The 23,556-nt window shown below is 45.4% G+C and overlaps 1 protein-coding gene across 2 annotated transcripts in view; it reads left to right on the forward strand.

The window, feature by feature from the left end:
• LOC127019613 (gamma-aminobutyric acid receptor subunit beta-4) overlaps positions 1-23,556 on the forward strand; it is a 74,731-nt gene that overhangs the window by 19,232 nt on the left and 31,943 nt on the right. For both annotated transcript variants that reach the window (XM_050901750.1, XM_050901752.1), the window contains exon 3: positions 8,102-8,169. In XM_050901750.1, coding sequence (XP_050757707.1) covers positions 8,102-8,169 — 68 coding nt within the window. The remainder of the gene's footprint in view (positions 1-8,101; positions 8,170-23,556) is intronic.

A 23,556-nucleotide genomic window follows, 5' to 3' on the forward strand; every position in this document is an offset into this window, starting at 1 on the left:
AGTTGTTCTCTCTGTAGATGAGAGCAAATATGCAGTTTGGCAAACATGGGAACTTATTTTCCCCTCACTTTGCTGTGACCTTACCAAGCGTGCATCACCCAGGCAAGAGATATGCATACGGAAGGCTTTGGAAGACTATCTGCATCACTGAGGATGAAACAGCTTTAAAAATCTGTCTCCTGAATATTGACCTAGGCCTCTCCCAAGAACAGATGGTATTCTGAGTAGTCAGTGATTTTTCTTGAAGCTGAAAGCCCTGTGTGTGTGTACAGGTGCTTTGCTGAACTGAGTCCACCAGTGTTACAGATGCTGTAAGGCTTGGTGTCTACTCTCTTGTTCCATTTTTAAGCCTGTACATTTGAGACCTTGTTTTTATTCAGCTTGGGTAGCTGTCTACCAACATCTTTTAAAATCAACCTTGATTTAGCTTCCTCTGTAATCCTTCAATACCTCTGGGACAACCTTTACACTGTTTTTGCAGCCAGTTGATTGTTCTCTCTCACTTCCAAATTTCCATGGGATATTTGCAATATCCCACTCTAATACCTACTAATCCATTAAAAATACCCATGAGATAGATTAGGTAATCCACTGTGCCTCACAGATTGTGCTCCTTAGCTCTCCGCTTTCCCTAGAATAGTCACAGAATGAGTGCTACATCTGCATTGCGAAAGCATTGTTCCTCCAAAAGGATCCCTCAGCACTGGCTCATGAGCAGGCACAGCTTGCTTGAGAAAATGCTCTGTATCTATTCAGATCTACAGGGACAGCTTCATTTGACAACATGCTGGAAATGTGGCTGCCATTATCAAGGTTGACCTGTGTGTTTGCAAAGAGCATCACAGGATAGCAGTACTTGAGTGGTCAGTTCTGCCTACTCTGCAAGTGCTATGTCTCCTGGCTCCTTGCTGGAGAATTGGCCTCATTGCTTGCTTGGAGGAAAGTCTGTCTCTTACTGAAGCCCTTGGTTTGTTCAGTGTTTGGATATTCCAAAAGTCCACTCAAGAGCTATGCTATGGTTGTACCCTCCCTTAGATGTTCCATAAAACATGTGTGCTGTCCTTGATATCACCATCTTGGTAAGAGCTTGCTCTAACTTTTCATTTCTCTTGGGAAGTCCCTAGTATTCCCCATTCTTAAATGAATAGTGCAAACTCAGTCATCTGACGGATGAGGTGAAAAGCCAGGCTGCCAGGAGAGCAGAACAGTGCAGGCTGGAAATCCTTGTTAGCCTCCTTGCACAGGGTGATGCTGTGTCTGGTCTGATGTGGATGGATGGAAAGCCTAGCAAGGTTAGGCACAATCTTGTTCTGTGCGCAGGCGCAGCGGCTTAAAAAGTGCCAAGCACTCCCTAAAGAATTATGGCAAAATGCAGGAAACCTGTCAGGCAGAAGAAACTGTTTTCTGCCAAACCTACTTGGTGACCAACTGCAATCTCCATCAGAATTAGTGGTGGTAGATACCCCTCCTGCCACTGCAGAACAATGAATCCATGGGGAAGTAGCAGGCATTGACAGCCCCCGATATTCTGGAGACCAGGGCCCTGTATTTCAGCTCCAAAATACCATGCTTACTTCATGTGGAGGAGATTCCTCAGCAGCAGCAAGTCCCTCATACTCCCTGTTCTCCCACAGACAAGAAGGCAATACGTCATATTTGGTGACTTGACATGAGACCATCTCTCTTTCTGGTAATGTATAACAGTGGCCAAAAGCGTAATGTCATGGTATGCTTTGCTCTTCTAGATCCAACGGATGTCATGGAGTGACCTGCTAAGGGTAGGGGGAGAGCTTTGATATCGCCCTCTGAATGTGTTTGATGTTCCTGGCTGTTCTGCTGAGCCTGGCAAGCTTAGTGCACAGCATCAGCTGTGGGTGGGGGAGAGGTCATGGAAATAAGAGTAAAAAACCAAGTGCAAAAAGAGTTGCAGAGTTTAATGGGTATTTAAACCTGGATTTTATTGGAAAAGTTTAAGTAGGTTCTTAAAAGACCCTGCTGATGTCAATGCAAATCAGAGATGCTGGATGAAAGTGATTCCCAAAACATTTCTGCTTTCATGATACATGGTCAACTTTTCTCGCTCCTCAAGCAATGTTAACACTTACAGAGTTTGTGCTTGATGCTATACCTAAGCTAAAAAAAAGGAAAGGAAGAGGAAAATTAGTGTTGATAAGCTTCTTTTTGATTTGGCTTGTGTGGCCTGCTGGGTTGGAATCTTTTAGACGTTCTCCCATTAACTGCTGCAGCAGAGCCTCAGTCTTGAGATCTGTGAGTACAGCTATTATGCAGATAGCAATTTGTGAACTCCTCTTACAATCCTCCTATATGGTGAAAATCCAGGAGCATTTCCATTCTCCCTGTCCTGCGGTGTAGGTATAGACTCCTCCACAGTGAATTTGAGTGTCCTGACAGTAGACTGGCCTCTGAGTTATTTTTTGGGTGGGTTTAAAAAACTATGGCCCAGAACTAATTAGTCCATCAGCTGAAAATTATACAAGGGTATCTGTTTTGGGAGGGACAGAGTGGGATTTCTTAAGAGAACGTATGGTTGCATCGAGCCAGCAGCTCCTCAGCTAGTAACAAGCCTCGTGCTGAATGTGCTACCTTCTGCACCTCTGATTACCTGGGAGCTCTTGCCTCCTAACTAACCATGACTGTCAGCCCTTGTATAACCAACTCATCGCTGCACGTAGCAGTGACGTGGGTCGTGGTTTTAAGCTGTAAACATAAAGCCAGAGTGCCCTGAGGTTGAGTGCTGTGAACAAAGCAGAGGCAGCGGCTTGGGCAAACCATTTTCTGCAGAAAGAGCAAGTAGATACTGAACAGTTCTCCCTTGTTCAGGAAAGCGGGGATGAGACTGAAGGGAGAAGTTCTGGAAGTGAAATTACAGTCTGTGTGCTGGTCATGTCATTGGCAAGCCTGAGAATATCCTAACTGCTCATCCTGTTTGGTGTGGGGGTCATTGAAAATGCAACTAAGGCACTGCAGTCCTGTAGCTACATATATCAGCAAACCTTGCCCTCCATGCCTGCCTGGATTACCCTGCATTTGCAGAAAAAGTTCTGCCAGCCAGTGCAGGGCAACCTTGTCTGGGACTTGCTGTTTCTGGGCTCTAGTGCCACTGCCGTTCTCTGGCTTCTGGAGAGCTGGTGATGAGAAGCAGGGTTTTGCATGGACAGAGTCATATGCCTGTGGGTATTCACCATTGCAGGGTAAGGCACAGACCTGTTCTATACGTAGGTTTAGTGGCTGAAGCCTCTAATTTTCTCTGGTTGGCTTTTTTTACTCAGTAGAAGACCTTAAAGCAGCTTTCCTGCTGCTTCAGGGATCTCAGAGACTGGTGTAGCCACAGGCAGGGTGCAAGCAGGGAACGCTGGGGCTCATGCACAAAGCTGTCTTGAATAATCTTTCCTCTTGTCCAAAAGAGACAGTGCTCTACTCCCTCTTGCTGCATGCGTGATGCACTCTAATGGCAAGAGCTAGGCTGCCCCTTTAACATCTCTAACCTCCTACACAAAGTGAGCAGCTCCCAGGATGGGTGCAGTGGGTTTGGAGAAGCTTCTGTGGTTTTATGCGAATGCTGTACATGGGAGGTTGCTTTTTCTTTTCTCTGTACTGGTGACATGTCATCTTTGCTTCAGTGGCTGGTTTCTGGATACCATACTTTTAAAATAGAGATGTAGACAAATTGGCAAAAGGCCAGAGGAGAGCAGCACTAATTGTCAGAGCTTTAGAAAACATGACCTCTGAAGAGAGGTTGAAGAAATCAGGTGCATTTAATCTAGGCAAGACAGTATTGGTGGGGGAGGGAGAGGGATGTCTGTTTCTCAGTACATGAAAGCTGTTGTTAAGGAAGGATGATTGATTTATTCTTTCACTGTCGTTGGGGGGAAATGATGAGACAAAACTACATTTACACTGCAGAGAAGGTTTAGTTTGGATATTTAGGAAAAGCCTTCAGTGCAGTGAAATGCAGGAAGAGATTGTCCAGGGGAGCTGTGGATTTTCTGACACTGGTGGTTTAAAGAAACTCTGATCTGCTTCCATGAAAGATATGGGCTGTGCAATCTCCCAAGGTCCCTGTTAGTGCCTTTGTTCCTGTAGTTTAGGCTAAAGGGTAGGTTTGAGGCTGATGCCTGTCCCTTAGCAACCGCAAGCCTTGGCTCTGCCAGCATTGCCAGGTTCACGTGGTCAGAAATGCATGAAGCAGACTCCTCAAAGCATTGGCTGTAGTTCATAAAAATGGTGTGGCTTCAGTGGATGATAAAGTAAGCTCTGTTTGTCTAGCCACTGTTTTTGAGTCTTTTTGGCTGTGTCTGTATCGCAGTCAGAGATCTGATGGCAGAGAAACCCAGGCTTGCTCTAGTCTAAATTTCTTGGGTAGGAGTGAAGAGAGGGCAGCTTGGACCTTAGTACAGGGCCCTTGCCCAAGTAAACATCCACTGTCTGGAGACCTGTTACACTGAATTTTGTGCTATTGTCTTTGCTGCTCTCTGCAGCTGAGGTACCAGGCTGAGATCTGGAAGAGATGTCCTGATCCAGGCTGCCATCACCTCTGGTTGTAGTGCAGGTAGACACAGGCTTGGAAACACAACTTTTCCTCTGCAGTCATGCCATAGGAATTACTTCTGTAGCAACATGACTCTAGGTTCTGGGGCTCTTAAGCGTTATAAAATAAAATGTGAAAGTAATAACTGATTGCTGGGAAAATGTTGCAGATTAGCACAACTTGTTCTCTACCTTGACTGTTTTTATATTTGACAAGTATCACTTGCAGAAAAAGGACAGGTTTTTTTATAACTCTTTTGTCTGCTTCCCTTCCAACTTCCCGAGTACATTTTTCACAGGCATCAAACTACTTTCAGGACAAAATGTTGGTGATTTCTCCAGTGGTGGTGAGAAACGGGGACGTGTGAGGGTGCTGTTCACTGGTGAAAGTGGCAGAATTTCTCACACTCCCTCACTTGTGATCTTGCCTGCAAATCTTTTCTAAGTATAAGCTTTTTCTTTAAGGGGAGAAGGTCTAGTTTTTTGCACCCATTGGCAAGGCACAGATAAAAGCATGGACCTTTAATATCAGGTTTGCTTCTTTTGCCTTGTCTCAGATCCACAAATGCAGAGTACCGCCTTTTTGGACAAATTTACAGATGACATTATCTCATATTTTAAATACCCTACTTTTGTATCCCTTTTGCCTGAAGCTATTAACACTGGCAGAATTGATGTCCTTTGTTTATTTTGTGTACTACTTACAGCCTGAATGTTGGACACCAGCCGATCTAGTTTTACGTTGGGCTGCAGTAAGAGGTAGGGCATGCTTTTTCTGTTGGCTGTGTACATGCTCTTGCATCCCTGTCCTGAGGAGATTGTGAGCCAGTCTTCACAACAGGGATGGAGAAGGTGAAATGGCTTTCCTGTAATCAAGCTAAGAGTAGGTCTAGTAAAGGTAGGACTTTGCATACCTTCATCTTCGGAGTGTTTGTATGACAATCACATGCTTCTGCCTGTGGACTGATGGGCACACACCTCAGGGGTTGCAAGCGGGCAGTGGAGCCTCCCACTTGCTGTGATAGATGGGGTGTAGAGGCCTTGGCAGTGCCCAGAGTGGCGAAGAGGAACATTGCTGACTGCGCACGGGAGCTGGGTGCAGCCAAGCCCAGGCTAACAGGGAGCAGTGTGGCTGATCTCCACTCCAGCATCGGGAGGAGCCGGGAGTTGGGAGGTCTGGATCTTATCCACGGCTCTGACACTGAGTCACTGCATGACCTCAGGCGTTCAGATACCATGGTGATGAACACAGCACAAATGTCTAGACAGATAGATTAGATTGGATAGACTCTGTATTTGACAAATATTTGTATATCACCACTGTCAGTGCTCCTCTGCTCTAACCACCCAGCCTGCTGGTTTCAGTGGGTCTCCTACACAGCGGGGGGTGTGGGGGGGAGAACCATTTTTTGCACTGAGGAAGGAGGGGACACATAACCACAGTGACACAAGTAACGGTGGTGACAGACTGGAAGCAAAGCAGGCAGTAGGGCAGCTCTTAAAGGAAACAACACTGCATGGCAGAAAGGCTCAGGAGTTGGGAGCTGGCTTCTCCCCAGCTCTGCTGCAGCCCTGCGCATGGCCCCGTCTTTCCTCCTGTAACCAATTAGTCTGTAAGATCCTCAGGGCAGTGGTGACTTCCTCCTCCTGCTATGGCTTCTATCACAAGGCTCTGATTTCAGAAAAAAAGACAAACTACCAAAGTGAGACTTCCTTAAAAGCTTTCCTGTGCCACTCTCAGCCTCTGGCGCAAGGCAGGGTGCAGGAGAATTGGCTCTCCCAGGAGTGAATCTTGGTTATTTTCCCACCTGGTTCCCTTGTGAAAGATGAACACAGCAGTACAGCAAAGATGTGGCTAGGATTGTGCCTGTGTAGGGATTTTCAGAGGCTCTGCAAGGTCTCCTGAGCACCCCTGCCTCCGGCACCCCTGACAGCACGCCAGGAGTGCTGGAGAAGAGCACTGCCTCTTTAAGGAGATTTGCATAGCAGGGCCTAATTACAGTTGTTGATTCTGATGTTTTCAGTGTTGTTCATATTCCATTAAAGGATAATGCCGCTTAATTTGCAGCAGAGGGTCTCGGTTAACAGTATACCCAATCACAAGGCAGCCCTAATGACACTACTTCCCTACTTCTGGTAACACATAATTAAAAAATCACTTCATTTCCAGTTGTGTGGTTCTCCCCTCTCCCCCAATCTCCTAATTACTTTCTAAGCCATTTCATGATTATCTGTAAATATTTCAGCACTTAAATCTACTAATGAGTCCATGGAAGAGTTAATACCTTGAGTGGCATAACTGCTTGCCATTGCCTTTCTAGTACTGCATTGCAAGGAATCATTTTCCACCTTGCATGTGCAAGAAGAGGGGCTTTGCTTGCGGTGGGATTGGGTTTGTGCTCTGGCTTTGGGGCTGTGGGGATGACAGGAGAGCGGTAGCACTCAGAAACCCCATCACAAGCTACAAGAGGTTTTTTGCTAGTTTTGGTAGTGGATGTGTATCTCTCTGCAAATTGTTTTATGTGGCTTAAATCCCACTGAAAGGGCTGTCCTGTTGCCTGGCTGTGGGAGCTGCTAGTCAGACGGGCTTAGGTAGAACTGGCTATGAGTCTGGATCTAGCTGGGATGCCCACACATCTGGAAGAACTGGCTTGAAATGGCTGGTTTCTGCCCTGACTCTACAGGTTTGCCGGAAGTGGTAATACAGCTCTTGTTGCGCTTGGGCAAGAGAGGGCAATAGGTCTGGCTGTGACTGCCCTCGTATGGTGCTTCTTCACAAGCTCATCTTGCATGCTGCAGTCAGTGGCACTTACTGCGGCGTGAGGGTAGCTTTGTCACTGGGTAAGGGCATATCTGAATTTCCCAGAAAATTGGGAACATCCCAAAACATCCCATGCAGAGATGTCTACCACAGCTCCGTGGCTGCAGGCAAGAGGATGTGGGGTGACATGTGCCCTGATGCCCATGGTAAAATGGGAAATCTGTTCTCTAATCCAAGCGCTGCTCTGCTCTGAAAAGCCACTATACAAATGCTGCTTTCTCACTTCATAGATCTGGTTCCTGTACTTGTCTGGTATCTTGGGTATTAAAATTCACTTGGGGTTTTCAGATTGAGCACTCAAAGCTGACAGAGTGATGGAGGAGTGAGCTGGAGTATCTTTCCTGCCCATGTGTTGCATGGGCTTGATTGCTATGTTCTTTGTATGGTCAATCAGTAACACCTTATGCAAGCCCACTGGGAGCCTACTGATGGTCTCTGAAGGCATTATTTGGAATAACCAGAGATAATTGTATAACTAGGGGGTAATTAACTTCCAGGAATTAAAGAATCAAGCTTAGGCTGCACTACTCCTAGGGGTGAGTCTGTAAGGCTGGGAGTTAGAGAAATCTACTCTTCTCTAATCATTTGAACACATGTGACTTGGAAATCATTCATACTTGGGGAATGTGAGGCTGCTTCAAATCATATCCATGAATTTCTAGGCAATTCTTTAATAGCAAATAAGGGAGGAGGACTTGGATACGGTCCTAACCCAGTTCATTTGTGTTTCAGGTAACCCTGTCACAGTGGGAATGAGCATCCATATCTCCAGCATTGACCAGATCTCTGAAGTCAACATGGTAAGTTTGGAAAGAAAAAAAAAAAAAAAAGCTTAATAAACCGTTCTTCCATTTTCTGGTTGAGATGTGCTTCCAAGACAATGGCTCCTTGGAGCCACCTGAGCTCTCAGGGTGCACTTCTGAAAAGCAGGGTAGTCATGCCCCTGCTTCCTTCACCTCCTACTACAGATCTTCCCTGCAGCTGGGAAGCTGTTGGAGGAAGAGTGACATTTGTCTGGTACTGAAGGAGTATTTTTTTTCTTCTGCTTTGGACACAGAATTTTGAGGGGTGATGGGAACTCTGATTTAAGACAGAATTCTTCCTCACTAAAGCATAAGGAATTCAAGGATGATTTCTCCATGTGTAGTGTGATGAAAAGAAAATCACTTAACTGGGCCATAGGAAATGAGTTTTTTTTTTTTCCAAATTTCTTTCTCAGCATACTGGTTTCAGTCTAAGCCTTGCTCCTTCCACCTGCTGAGTGGCCTGTGTCACTGGGACTGCCTGTCAGTTGTCCCCACAGCCTAAGGCCAGCCCCAGGCTAAAACAATCCTGAACTCACTGAAACAACACTTGCAAGACAGGAATGGCATGTAGGACCTCTGTGGTACACACCTACCCCTGCTGGCGGTACTTGTGATGTGGTTGGACATGCTGAAAGACTGTAGTTCACTTCCCAATGTGGGGTAAATTCTAGTAGGGTTAGTGAGTGTCTATACTGGCACACTGAACACACTGGTGTTATCTGTGAACGTGTGGATGGAGGATCTCTGCTGGCATCTCTGGAGCTAGTGGCATCTTATCCAGTGTAGATTCTTATCCCTTATACTTCTGTGCTGGTTGCACAGCCACTTTCCGAGCCATTAATGCTTATGTCTTAAAAGAGTAGATGGGAATTGTATTTTTTGGTTGACACAAAGGCAGTGGTGGCTTTACAGTCAGCCTGTGCCTGCCAAGTTGAAAAACAGTCAGTGGCTTTTCATGTTTGCTGGTGGTAATTTGGCATTTCTTTGGAGATCTGTACTGGAAAGGGAGGGATCTACTGGAGATCTGGTTTTGGGTGGCATTGATAGACTGGAGCTTTTCATACCACTGAGAAGAAAAAATGTATCTGCTCAGATAGCAATGATTTGGGGTGAAATTTGTTAATTATTTTGGTCATGGTTTGGGTACACATCCTGGCCTGTGCTATCTGTCTCTCAGAAGCCCTTAGCACCCAGCAGAGGACATGGATTGCGCTGATCATTGCCTAACCTTGCCTTCCTCCCTCCTGCCCAGAGGCTTTTCCTCCAAACTCCTCTCCTTTCCAAGAGGCTGAGTGGAGTGGAAGGCTGGTGGGGACCTCCTGGCAGCAGCTGTCCTGTTCATTGGTTTCTGACCCATGCAGGAGAATCCTAGGCCACTTTAGAGCTCTTGCTGTTCAAGTCAATTAAAACCTTGGTCTCCCAATGCTCCTGTCCTATTTATCTGTTTCTGGACTCTCCTGCCCTGTTTCTCTGACCCACCAGCTATTGCATGGGGCGGAGGAGGGGAGGCGAGACAATCTGACTAGTCCTTTTGCTTTCCAAACTGCTTGAAAATCCTGAATGCCTATGTTGATACGACCCAGGGTGAAGGGCCAACTGCGAACCTTCAGGTTCTCATATGGAACAGTTTCTTTTGCAGACTCTCTGCTATCATCCCACCATTACCGTAATTATTTGCATGGCATGTTACACCTCAGTCTAGTAACAGTGACACTGGATGGTGTGTACAGTTGGAAATTCAGGTACAGACCTATGGCCCCATTGCATTGGGTAGTTGTGCTTGAGGTTAGGCTCAACTTAGAAGAGCCAGATGGCTTAACCTAGTTCCATCTATCTTGCCTGTCAGGGCAGAGCTCAACTTTGAGTGATCTCCTCCCCCGGTCTCAACTTGGGCCTGAATTTTCCTATGTGGTGAACCAGCTGTCACCCTCCTTGCTAGAGCCAGCGTGAACAATTTGGGGTCTGGACCTGTAGCTTAAGACCCCACCTTGCACAAACATAACTGGGAGGGAGTGATTTGGGTCTCAGCTTACCTGTAACAACTGCCCTCATCTTCCTCTGTAGACCTGAGAAGATAGCTGAGCACTGCAGAGGCTGGTTCAAGATGAACCTCCTGCTGGAGATGTGTCCATGGACTATAAAGGCTGATCAAGTGCTTTGTCACACCTGTTGTGAGCAGCTGTGGCCAGGCATGCTGTGTCCTAGGCTAGTAGCCATTCTCTTAGCAACACTTTTCAAACCTTGCCATGTGAATGCGATGCTCTCCCCTCTCTAGTGAACACTGCCCTCTGCTGCAGAATGGCTGGGGCAAATGTGTATGCTCAGGGCTGGGGAGAAACAGCAACAATAATATCTCTGTGGGGTGCATGGGAGAGCAGGTTTCCTGGCACGGACCTTGTTGTGGTTTAACCCCAGTCAGCAACTAAGCTGACAACCAGAACAGACCTTCATCCACATGCTGCTCTGGATCTTACAGAATTTGGGCAGCACTATTGATGGACATCACTGAGTGCTTTGATGGTTGTGTCGTGGCTGTAATCAGGCTGGGCACCAGACACTGTTCATGCCACGCTCCTGTTGATACTGTGAAGGCATGTCACTTCTGGGCTTTTGATTATCCCTCCTGGCTCTCTGCTTGACTTGACAAGCATAATCTCCTGCTCATCATTCCTACATGTGTCGGGGTGGGGCAGGGGGTGGGGAATGGGGGACAAAGTGGCTATATATGAGAACCTACTCAAGTTCAAGATCTATAAGCACCATGGTGAGGCAGCCTCAAAAAGGGGTTAAAAAATCAGAATAATCTCAAAGAACAAACATTTAGGGAGCAGAAGAGTTCTCATGTGATGTAAGTTTCCAAGATGAAAGGATTTTATGTGCATCATTCTTATGTGTAACAGATGCCCCGGGGAAAGGGCTGTGTCTTACCCCTGCTCTGGACATGGATACTGGCAAGAAAAACAAGGCATTTTTTGGCACCATGTGTGATTGGGAAAGGGACTGTGCAATGAATAAATTAAAGGCACACAAGTGAAGCTGGGTTGTCATGGCAACCAAATAGCTTCTATTGTTCCACAAGGAGTGTTATTACTTACTGCCCCTTGAAGGATAATTAATTAATCCTCAGGCATCCTTTCGGGAACAATGGCCCTGGTGCTGGGCTTGGGCAGGCTGAGGAGAGCCCCCAGCTCTCCCACGCCTTTCCCTGGGGCTCTTGGCATCTACTGGCTGTGTGATGGCGGGGAACAAGTGCTGTCAGTGACTAGCCATTGCATGATTCAAAAAATTGTTTTCCACAGGAGTCCAGCTGGATGCAGTGCTGTGGAGGAATACAGCTCCACTTATGATCTAAGGAGCACTCCTTGCCTTCACACCCATGGGAACTGTGTTCCCAAAATGATGATGTGGTGACATTTCAATCCTGGAGGACACAGGGCTCTCTGCAAAGGCGACACAGTTATGTCTTTATGCTGGAAGTTCCCAGACACTCTGATATACAGAATGCTTTGCAACTGCCTGTACATGCTATGTGCTTCCTGGTGCCTTGCTGTACAAAGTCGATGCATCTCCATCTCCTTGAGGGCCATGCCCAGATACTGTGCCATGGTACAGCTCAGAAGATAGAGTCATGCCAGGATGCAGGACATTCATAGGTACAGTGCTGGCTTTGTAATGATTTCCCAATGATGAGGGACCAAAACTACAGTCCTTATTTAAAAAAACCGGCACCTTCTTGTTCCTTGCAGCTGCTGCATGTGTGTGGTCAGCCGTATTTTCAAGCTCACTTGCTACAGTAATACTTTATTACTGTGTACTCCTCTTAGCCCTGCTAAGCAATGCTGAGCTCCAGCCTCTGTTCTTGTCAGTGATTAGAAGGATTATTTGCTGAGCCAAGATCAGTGACATCAATTGAAATGCCTGGGAAAGGATGCCAGGGGTCAGGCCAAATAGGTATTAGGGAGGGCACATTTGACTGACAGACCCTCTGGGAAGTGCTGATCCATGAAGATGTAAGGCCTAGCTGGAGTCTTTTCATATCCTGTACGAATTTGCAAGTTGGGGATTTAAAGGCAGGCTGAAAGGAGGAATGTCTTCATAATGATGTTCAGTAGCTCAGATGATCTGCAAAGAATGGAAGGATGGTATCTCCTAGTTCTCCTTAAAGGAAACGGGCTGGATAAGTTATCTGGTAAATACCATTTTGCTACAGGTGGTTGAATTGCAGTAAGCATGGAACAACATGAAGGTATTTATAGATACTTATTGGTGTATAGTGGTACTTGGACAGTGCTATGTTCAGACTTCTTTGTATGGTACCCAAGTTACTAAGGAGTCTAGTAGTACTTCTGACCCAGGAGAATGAAGAGAACTGGCAGCGTGGAGCTCAAGTCACTCTGCAGCTGAAGCAGCATGCAGGTTTCTGTCCTTGTGGTACGTGGCCTGAACGCTGCTCAAAGTCACTATGAGCTTAATGGTCTGATTCAACCAACCTGCTTTGTTGGATCCAATTCTCATGTATCCAGTACCAATGGCTTCAGAAGGAGCTGGAAGTCTTCCTCCACTCCTGCATGTCCTCTCAACAGACAGCTGAGGACTGGCCTGTTCAGGGCATATTGTACTTTCTGCATGGTGGGACTAGAGGCTAATACTTCCAACTGTAGCCTTCTCTCTCTCTAGGTAATCTTTGGGGACATATTTTTCTAGTACCAGACAGTTCAGACTCCCTTCAAGCATTAATGAACTATTTCAATAAGGAAAACAACCAGAAGTTTTGTATGCATTTGAAATAAGAGATGGTTACTCTTCATAATGCTTCAATTTTCCTGCCCTATGATCTGTGCAGTTCTAAACCTGCTCCCTCCTGTGTATCTGCACACCGTAGACAGCTCAGAGCATCCAGCCGTTACAGTTGTGATTTCTTTGTGGCTCCTATAATTTATTCATCCCAAGATGCTCTCCTACATCTGCAATAACATTGTTTCAGTTTGTTATAGCACTAGCTTTAAAGTTTTATAAACCTGGTGACAAGTTGAAAAGTTACAAGAGGATTGTTGTAAAGGGCTAGTGTAAGAAATAAGGCTTCCAAATAGAAATGTTTGCAGGAATATATGTGTTAAAGGAACGATGCCTGTGGGATTGGCAATACCTTTTGCTGGGTGGCAGTCTGCAGTGCAGATAGGTTAGAGGTTGGTGCAAAGCTGATCTTGATGCTTCGCTTCATTGCCTCCTGCTCCCTACTCCTCTGTCACCTGTTGCCACACTGCTGTCTTGTCAGAGCGACTGCACTCGCACTGGCATACTGCACTGGTTCTCTTGGGGGTTATGGAAGGGAAGTATCATGTCTGTTATTTCCCAGCTTCCCGAAGCTTGCCTGAAAAACAAGCTGTCTTGTTTGGCAAAGAAGTTTTCCCTGTTCAAGAAAGATGTAAAGCATTTCCCAAGACAGCGATGAGCTGCAAGGGTTTTAAATTGGCTTTTAACCCAAAAGAAAGTGGATCAGGTTGTGTGTAAGTATGTTATTGACTAGGACAGGTCATCCTACAACCTGTTATGCCATCATCAGTGGGGCATCACTCTTCTCACTATGTCAAATTTTCCATCTATTAGGCATGCTTGAAATAGCCTTTGTAGTGGAATCTGTCCTGATCAGGCTTTGCAGTTCTGTTTTCACTGGAATATGAATATGCACTGACAAGTTGAATCTCTATTTCAATGTAACCCATGCACAGTAATATATGTGCTTGACTCTGCTGTATGCTGGATGTAGTTGATGAAAGAAGGCAGTGTGGTTGGCTAGGTTCCATACGAGAGGCTTTCTTTGGTACACAACACAACTGTCTCGAAGGCTGTACATTCTTGTGGTCAGAGCTCTTGACCTTTGGGCCCTTTCAGGAAAGGGGAAGGGAAAGGCAGGAAAACGTATATCCCTGTGGGATCGCTGATCTGGATGCATGATGTCCAATCCATTCTCAAATTGTTCTGACAGTCAAATTGTGTATGCAAACCCCTGGTTTCCTTGGGGCTGATGTAGCTTTGGCAGTAGCATTTGAGGACCCTCAGCAGACCCTCTGTATGCCTGCAATAATGGACAGAAACAACTTTGCCGCAGTATGCCTCTGAAAAGGATTTTCCATTGGTATAGATGTCTTGAGCTTTAAAAACCAAGATTTTTAAGAAGAGGTTTCTACTATTATACTGTACCTTATACTACCATATATTCTCTTCAAATACATCAGCATTTTTCTTATACTTAACTGAAAGTGTTCTGTTTGTTGCCATGTCTTTTCAATGGAGAAATGACATACAGATATTTCCAAGTCTGTTTAGTCTATGTCCCTGGGTATCCAAAGGTTTTAAAAAAGCAAAGGTTAAAGCATTTAAATCCTACAGTCAGAGGTTTCTGGAGTTATATGCTATAAGATACAAGTATGACATGACACTCCAGTGCTGTAAATGTTTCCCTGTAGCCTAGGGTATCTCCAGCCCTGTGACACTGTGGTATCTAAACTGAGTGTGTGTGTATCCATTACGTCTTGGTATTTAAGGCTGCTGAATATTGAAGAATGCCAAAATATGGTAAAACTAAGAGGCAGCTATGGTGCTGAGCTAATCATGGTGTGCTGTAATGGTGCTGCAGGGGCTATAGTCCTGTTGGATTGCTGTAGGCTCCTGGGATGGTAGTGTTGCAGGTAGCAGAGGATGCTCTGGGGCCTTGGTGCTGGAGAAGGGCCAGATCCTACAAGTGTGACATGGTAAGAATGGTACAGCTCTGACTTAGGGTGAGATATCCCCAGGCTCTGTGCTGGCACGGACAGGTAGGGGTTATGTGCTTTTTCGAGACGTTAGGGGCTTCTGCGTGCTGTGATTTAAACTGAGGTATTGCAAACACGCAGCTGAGATGGAAGGTTTCTTCAGAGCTGGCAAGTGTCTGCGCCTTCCTCTGCCGATGATTGCTTGAGTACAACTTAGGTCATGCAGCTATTGTCACTTCAAGTCCTGGTGTGCAGGGCTGCAATGCATTGGATGGCTGTTTGCTTGGGAAATCAAACAGTGGCAGTTCTGTACATGTGAAAGCATTTTCCTGAAGGGGATAGTTACCAGGGGATGCAACGGGCAGTCCTGCACAATGATTGTGTGCAAGTGTCCTGTGCACACTGCTACCAGTTACATATAGTCACCTTGGTGGCGTTCGCACAACTCCGCTTCTCCAGCAACAGGAAGTAGCTTGTGCATAAACACACAACCACTTGGCTAGCTAAGGAAAGCAACAGCATCTTGATGCTTTTTCCTTCTGCTAGAGGGATGTTTGGGGAAATAAAAGATGGTTGTAGCAGGGTGGAGGGTAACCTCCAAACCACTCTAGACATAGCAGCTTTGAGCTCATCTCTTTTGCAGGCAGGAGGTACAACTGCCTGCTCTCTGGCTCAGCTAGATAGACGGTAAGAGTAGAAATCTACTGAGCTCCTAGAAACATCTTTGCAACAAAGCAGATGTCAGGGACTCATCTTATCTGCCATTGCTAGATTTGAGGTTACTTTGTCTATCCTTGCAGTGGTGACATCCTGTGACTGCTGAGGCTCAGAGTGACTTTCACCAGGACTGATACAGTCTAAAAAGTCAAGAATCAGATGTGGATATCTGCTCACACCACATAATTATGCTTTTCTTTAACAGAAATCCCACTGATTGTGCTGAAAGATCCCTTGGACTAAGGCGGTGCATGAGGACAACTAAAGCATCTGGCCTCCGGGGTGCTCTGCAGTGTGATGTTAGGGGGGAGTGAATGCTCAAGTTTAAACAAGCAGTGGTCCCCTTTCTGCCCAAAAGACAGGGATGGTCCTTCCACAAGAGGGTAGGGTTCTTGCACGAAATAGTTAAGAATAAAGCAAACGTGTGAAGGGCCTGAAGTACTCCCCATTCATTGGTTCTGAAATTGGTTGCAAAGAGATTGTCCCAGCTTAAAAACTAGAAAATAGGTCAGTGTGACTCATATGTCAATATTTACTGCATTTATGGCAACTTGTAGAAGGGAAAAATCTTATCTGTCTTCCATAATATTTCACAGATTATCCCATTCCCATGACAAAATTCTCCCTATGCCCTTGGTCCTGGTGTTGCTTGACTGCAGAGACAGCCTGGTAAATTCACTACATCTTAGAGTCAAGTTGCTAAGTAACAATCCAAAGATCACCATAGAGTCTCTTCAAATGCTGTGGCCAGCTGAAAGCTAGGATCTGCACAAAGCACCAGAAATTCCTTCATGGAATTCCTTCTTCAAGGACTCAGTGCATGTGCAGCAGAGATCAGCCTGGTAAAGCAGCAGTCCTGCCAGGGACCTGGTAGGGACCTACCATTGTACTGCCTGGAGGTGTCCTCATGTGAAACGGGACAGCTTTATCACTTCCCCTATAAAGGGGTCTCCTATGCTTGTGCTGAAGGGCTCTGATGTTTTGAACCTTAATGATGTTTTTGAACGAAATATTTCTGTTGGCTCAATTGCATGATTTTGCTGTGTACATAAATAGGTGGTGAACTGTGGAAATCTTGCTGAAACAAGCTCTCAGTTGAAGAAGGACTGTGAACTGCTGGACTAGAGAATGACACTCTGCCCCTGAGGCTTTCTATTCTACCATGCTTGTTTCTTCCTAGGGACCTTGTAGCATTCACATGATATCTTAATGGGAGAGTTTGCATGAAGTTCTTTGTCTGCATAACTGGAAATTCTTGGTTATAGGAAAGGTGTTGGGTAGACTGGCTGATTCCTAGCCTAGACCTTGGGTTTTGCAGCATGCATAAAACGTGGTGGCAATGCTTGTTGCAAATTATTCCACCCTGTGCATCTCTCCATGATGCTGTTATCCCTAAGGAGCAGCTCTGCAAGTCCTCCAGTATCACAAGTTCAGGACTCAGGATGGCTGAGTCAACCCTGCTCCAGTACTGAGAAACAGAGTTCTCATGTTTTGCTCACTAGGCAATTTCCCAAATGAGAACATTGCTGTGCTCTCACTGAAGAGCCTAAGCTCACTCTGCATTTCATAGGTGACTCCACCCCACGGCAGGAGAGAAGTCATGTTGGAGAGGATGAGACTCCATGGCTATACAGTTTGCAGCATGCTTTCAGCTGAACAGTGCTATGTATTGCAGTGCTCCATCTGTTACTGTATCAGCCAAGTTATCTTTAGATCTGAACAAGTCAGTGTTGTATGGTGGTGGTATGAACCACTTCAGCTTGCATCCCAGCATTCCTGTAGTAGTTATAATTGCTACTGCAGAAAACTTTGCCCAGGATAAAAATGTCTTTTTTTTTTTTTCTGCTTAAGTTTTTATTCAGGTTTTTACACAGGCAGAACTCCCACAGCCTTTATATATATTTTTATATATATATATATTAAAAAGCTGTCTGTATTTGAGAGCAATGTTCCAAACTGCCACCTGTTTCAACAGCAATGCTGCAGCATTGGAGAGGATTACCGCAGAATGCTAAAGTATCTTCCCACAAGTGAAAGCTTCATCTAGTTTGACTGAAAACCAAATTAGATCTTGAGAATCTGACCTTCTGACATCCTGTCATATATACGTTTAAAGCATCTAGCAATAGAGACTCTATGTGCGCAAGAGTGCCAGTACCTCAATATAGAACCTAGATCCAAATACAAGTGCATGCATGTCATGTTGCTATTTGAATATGTAAATAAATGGGGCTATATATAGCTCTATATATTGTATACATGTTAAGTGAAGATGGCGGATATGACAGCTGAATAGCTTTGCTGTTTCTGAATGCTGGTAGAGGCTCCTTGCATGCTCCCTACATCTCTCGTGCTTGCTCCTACCCCTCTCAGCCTTTCTGCTATCACATTTTTCAGGCCTCTGGAGAAGATCGTGTGTGGGGACAGGAGTTGTTAATATTCTGAGTCTGTGCTGAGTTGCTAGGCTACAGAGAAAAATGAACATTCAAGGAAAACGGATGGTAAACGGAAGAGGATCTGCTGAGCTGTTTGGAGATCCAGAAAGGTCCTCTAGTCAGACAAAAGGGATCATTTTGGGGAAGGAGGGTGTGCATGCATGTGGGATGAAATGTGGATAGTCCCTGCTGCCCTGACACAAGCGGAATCTCGGGCCAGCTCCAGCCAGAAAAATGGCAGAGAAGGGAGTAAAAGGCAAGATCCACTGGCCCCTTCCATGTCACTGCTTGAAGGTGTGCACAGCTGGCCTCCTACTATCTGTGCCAGGGTGCAGTGGGTCACCAGGCTGGAGTATGCCCTCTTATACATCCTTTGCCCCCTCTTTGCAGGGTGCACTGAGCTCCCATCTGAGGCTCTAGTGAAGAGGGAAGCAAATCCAAAACATACTCACTGCTTACAGGTTGGACCTCATCTCCCTTTTCCACTGCAGCAACCTGCTACCACAGTATCTCCTTTAACTTCAGCGGGACTGCAGGGGAAGGCAGCCTGTGGCTTGTATCTCCCTGTCCATCCCCTTTAATGCATTCCTAGGTCACAGATACACAAAGTATTGACCCTTTTATCCGTCAACGGTTTGCAGCTAAGGTTCAAGGGGACTTGAGGTTTTACAATACACAGGCTCCTGTCTGAGCCTAGTTTTCCTGAGTCCCAATCTAGTTGCTGAACACAAACCCTCTTCCTTTTTCAGCTGTTCCCTGCATAAATGAGTGTCAGGTATTTAGCTGTACAGGCTGTGAGCCATCAGACCTACCAGGTGCCTTGTGTTCTACTCTTCTGGAAGGATGGTGTTGCCCTGTGCTCCTGTTCCTGTCCACAAGATTTCTGTTCCCTCTCAATATTACTGGCTGTATCAGAACCCTCAGAAAAATTAAACAGTGCCTTTGGGTATTTTTATTATCTGGATACTTTATTTACCGAGCTCAAATGCGCTCCCTGCCAATAACTTTTAGCCAGCTCTGCAAATGGAGCTCCTTAGCTCCAGGACTGTTGGTCCTGGTACTGCAGAGAGCACTCACTCAGCATGGACAGAGACTGCAGCTTGTTCTCTGCTATCCAGTTGGCCGTGAAGTCAAAGTCTGCTTGCTTGTGGACCTCCACAGCCTGCTGAAATCTCCTTTTTCTTCATACATCCTGTAACAAGCTTGACTTGTTCAGCAGAATCAGGAGTGTTTCATACAGCTGCATTTTGAATGCTATTGTCAGTTAACTACACTGCACCCGTCCATCAGGTTTATGATCCCGCAGCCAAGACTTGGATTGCTAAAATGGAAGAAGGATAGTATGGGCCTGTTGTGGTTTAACCCCAGCTGGCAACAAAGCACCACACAGCTGCTCACTCACTCCCCCCACCCAGTGGGGGGAAAAAGTGAAAAAACTCATAGGATGAGATAAAGACAGTTTAATAGGACAGAAAAGAATAAAATAATAACAATGATAATAATAAAATGACAATAATAATAATAAAATATTTAGAATATACAAAACAAGTGATGCACAATGCAATTGCTCACCACTTGCTGGCTGATGCCCAGTCAGTTCCTGAGCAGCGATCTGCCTCTCCCGGTCAGCTCCCCCCAGTTTATATACTGGGCATGACATCATATGGTATGGAATACTCCTTTGGCCAGTCCCTTCCCAGCTTCTTGCTGGCTGGGCATGAGAAGCTGAAAAATCCTTGACTTGGTATAAACACTACTGAGCAACAACTAACAACATCAGTGTGTTATCAACATTATTCTCATACTAAATCCAAAACATAACAATGTACCAGCTACTAGGAAGAAAATTAACTCTATTCCAGCTGAAACCAAGACAGGGCCATATTTTGTGCACTGCTGCTGGTGTCAGCCTGGACTGGTTCCCTTGGCTTTACCCTGGCATAACCAAGGGCAGACTAATCCATGGATGGAGGCAGAGGTAGACTAAATCCATGATGATACACTGTCTGGTCAGTACCCTTGACAGTAGAAATTGTTTCCTAGAACAGACCAGTTGATACTCCTGTACTTTTTGGTTGTCCTAGCATGACTATACAGTGCTCTGTTCACATCACAGTTGAGACAGTTGATTGCAAGCCTTTTTCTCTAACAATAACACAATCTTACTGAGTTTGTCAACTTAGGGGCCACAGATACGGCTCTGCAGAATATTCATATTTAGAAGCAGTTACCCCAGATGTAGAACTGGGTCTCTGTGTGCAGGAGTCTTAGGGTTTTCAAGTGCAATTGTTTGCATCCAGTTTGCTTGCGCTTGTTGAAAAGTAGGCCTTGTTTTTCAAACCACAGGGCTGCCATCCTCTACCCATAGGAGGCCACCCTTGACCTAACTGAACCCTATTGCCAGAAATACGTTCTGCTCTTCTGCATTTCACCATCTTATCTGCTTACTCCCAGTTATACTTCCTATATGATCAAACTTTGCTTTCTACAGGAAATAAACAGCATTCTAACCTTTTGGTCAAGCCAATCTGTGCCAGTCTAGTTGAGGTGATTGTTCCGCCCAGGACATGTTAGTCATCTTACATCATTTGAAGGATTTGTTTGCCTCTGGCTACCTCCTGGGAAATGACATCTTTGTGGCATTTTTTGGACCTGGAATATCAAACCTTCCTTCTCTAAGTTAAAACAGTGTCTTTAAAGCACCATTTTATTCTGCCATGTAAAGTAGTAATATTGCTTCATTCATAACGTGATTTCCTACCTATGCAGCCCCAAACTGCATTGGTGCTCTTGACTGCCACAGGGAATTACAAGCTCTATTTAGTTTTTTTTCGTCACGGAGAAAAAGTCATTTCTGTTTATTACACACTTAGCACTTGCCTAGAGATGTGGGGATCCCACACTGCAGCATGGAGGCAAGTTAGCATCAGTGTCTTATTTTTAAAGATAAAAGAAAATGAGGCACAGGTGAAAGTGCCTGAAGTCTCCTACAGAATTAGCATTGAGTGAGCTGAAATTGATACTCAGAGGTGTTTTCTAGAGTACCTAATTCCAATGGGCTGCTAAACCCCTTAACTGCTTTAATTCTGCATTCCTCCAGCCTTTTTTCCCCCATGATCTCTACTAGTCACTGTCTATGTGGAGGGCTGCAGAATCTCTCCTGCTTGCAGCAGAGTCTGACTGGATTGGTGTCCAGTAAAACTCTTGGCAAGGTGAAGAGGATGTTTCATTTAAATATAAAAAAGGTACAGAAGAGTGAAAAGTTCTGGGAATGTTTTGGAGAAATTACATTTTTCAGTTACCAGGTTGCTCCTGCTAGAAAGCCTATTGAGTTTTAACCACTTGAAGTGAGCATCTCTCAGCAAGCAAGAGGTAAGAAAGTCACTACAAGGAGAAAATTCTCTGAGGATACATGCAGAGGCTGTGAATCCCCTTTGAAAAGGTTTAGGGAGCATCGCTGGTCTTCCAGCATCACCTTTCCCTTGACATAATCCAGTTTTCTTCCCCCATCTTTCTGAGGGCTTTAGAAACTGATATCTTCACTAGTCACTGTTCAAATGTCTCACTCAAATTTAATTTACTCTAATAGGCTAGTTGTTGCATGTTTAATTAAATACAAAGTGATTATTAAAAACATTTTTGAGCTTTAATGGCTGTATATTAGATATGCTCATATGTGTATGCAGGAGGACACTGACAACACATGCTGTAAGGCAGTAAGGGTAGTGCCGCGGAAGTATGAGAAGATGAGTTGGGAGAAGCTAGGTGGGAGAGGGGAAGAGAAGAGGTGGGATACAGGCACCAGCACTGTCCCATGGCTTGCAGGTGTGCAGAAGGCAGCTGTGTAGCATACTAGATTAGTGCAGGCAAACAGTGGAAGGTAAAGATGGCCTTTCTGAAAGCACCATGTTTTCCTGTCATGGGTCAGCAGAAGCCTATGGCAGCATAATCTGTTTTAAATTACCAAGTACTTCAAACCAGAAAGCTTGTTCTAATATAAGCATGCCCTCGGACTCCCTTTCCCAGCTATACAATGCATGATCATAACACTTGTCTGAGACTCCACAGAGATAGTACATTAATGCTTGTGTGTCTCACACTGTGGTAATGGTGACCTTGTGCATACCCAGAGAGAGGTTAAGAGAATCAACAAAAGGGGCTAAGTTAAGATTTTGCCTTAAGTAAATATGGTAAGAGAGAGAAGGGATTTGGGAAGGCTTGATGAAGCCATTTGGAGACATCTGATGCACTAGCAGAACATAGATGTAAGCAATTGTCCTTTAAGGATCTCCAGAAGGGGGAAGAACCCATGTTACCTGCACTGTCTGGGACCCATGTCATTCCTGGGACAGACTTCACTTGGGAAAACATACATCATACTTCTCATGGAGGGGGGGTCAGCTTGCTGCCCTCCCTACACTGTCTCAAGCCAGTCACCCCTCTAACTTGCCATTTTCCTGGAAGAAATCACTCAGCTGGGGACTTGCTGCCTGAGCTCCCTCCTTGTTTAAGTAAATATCTCACCTATTTTTAGCTCTCCTGGTACTACAATGAGTCCTTACCGGTTCCCAGCCCATCTAGGACAAGCAGATAGTGTAAGCACCATCCCTTTGACTTTCTGCCTGAAAACTGGTCAAATTCATGCATCATCTTTTTCTGAACTTAATGTATAGCCTTGCTTCTCCGGCCTTAGTTGGCTGTCTGGACAAAGATGGTTTGGCATGGAAAGATATAGGAACCAAAAATGAGTTTGACCATTTCTCATTAAGTGGTTCCTCTCTGGGAAAGACAATTTCTCAAGTTATGATGAGATTTGGAGCGAAAGCTAGCTGGTGATGCAGAAATGGGAAGGACAAACAATCCTGCTTTTGGGGGTAGAATGGGCTCCGGGTTTTGCCCAGCTGCTAGTTCATGGGGAACCAAGTCAGGAGACCAGACCAGCAGAAATGGTATGCAGTAGCTCACAGATTTTATGGCTTAAGAATAGAAACTGCCTGGCATCGCTTTCCAAGAGCTTGTGCCTGAGGAAGACGTCATGCTGCAGGTGGTGATTTTGGGATTGCTGCGTGTAACACTGAACAAGGTTGCTGGTTTGCATGTGCTCATAGAGCAGGTGATACTCATCCCTGTGCCCATCTGTTCTCCTCTTGACCTCTGCTTCCAGCATGACTGGGGCTGTTAAGCAGATGATATGGTGCTGCCTCCTGCTCAGATAGGGCATTGATGTACAGGCTCAGAAGTCTGAAAGCCTTGTCATGGGCAGATCAATGCCCTTTTGGCTGAGGACCCAGCTAGGTATGTCCTCTATCTTACACCTGCAGGACTAGCACCAGTGCAGGTGCTGCAGTGATAGGGCATGGCAGGAGAGAAATAGGGCAACAAAGTAACGCTTTACTTGCACCCCCCTAGTTGTTGAGGATATAGCTGATACCTGTCCCAGTTTCTGGACATGCATTCAGCAATTAAACACATGCAAA

This window comes from Gymnogyps californianus, chromosome 9 (assembly GCF_018139145.2).
Source record: "Gymnogyps californianus isolate 813 chromosome 9, ASM1813914v2, whole genome shotgun sequence".
NCBI lineage: Eukaryota > Metazoa > Chordata > Aves > Accipitriformes > Cathartidae > Gymnogyps > Gymnogyps californianus.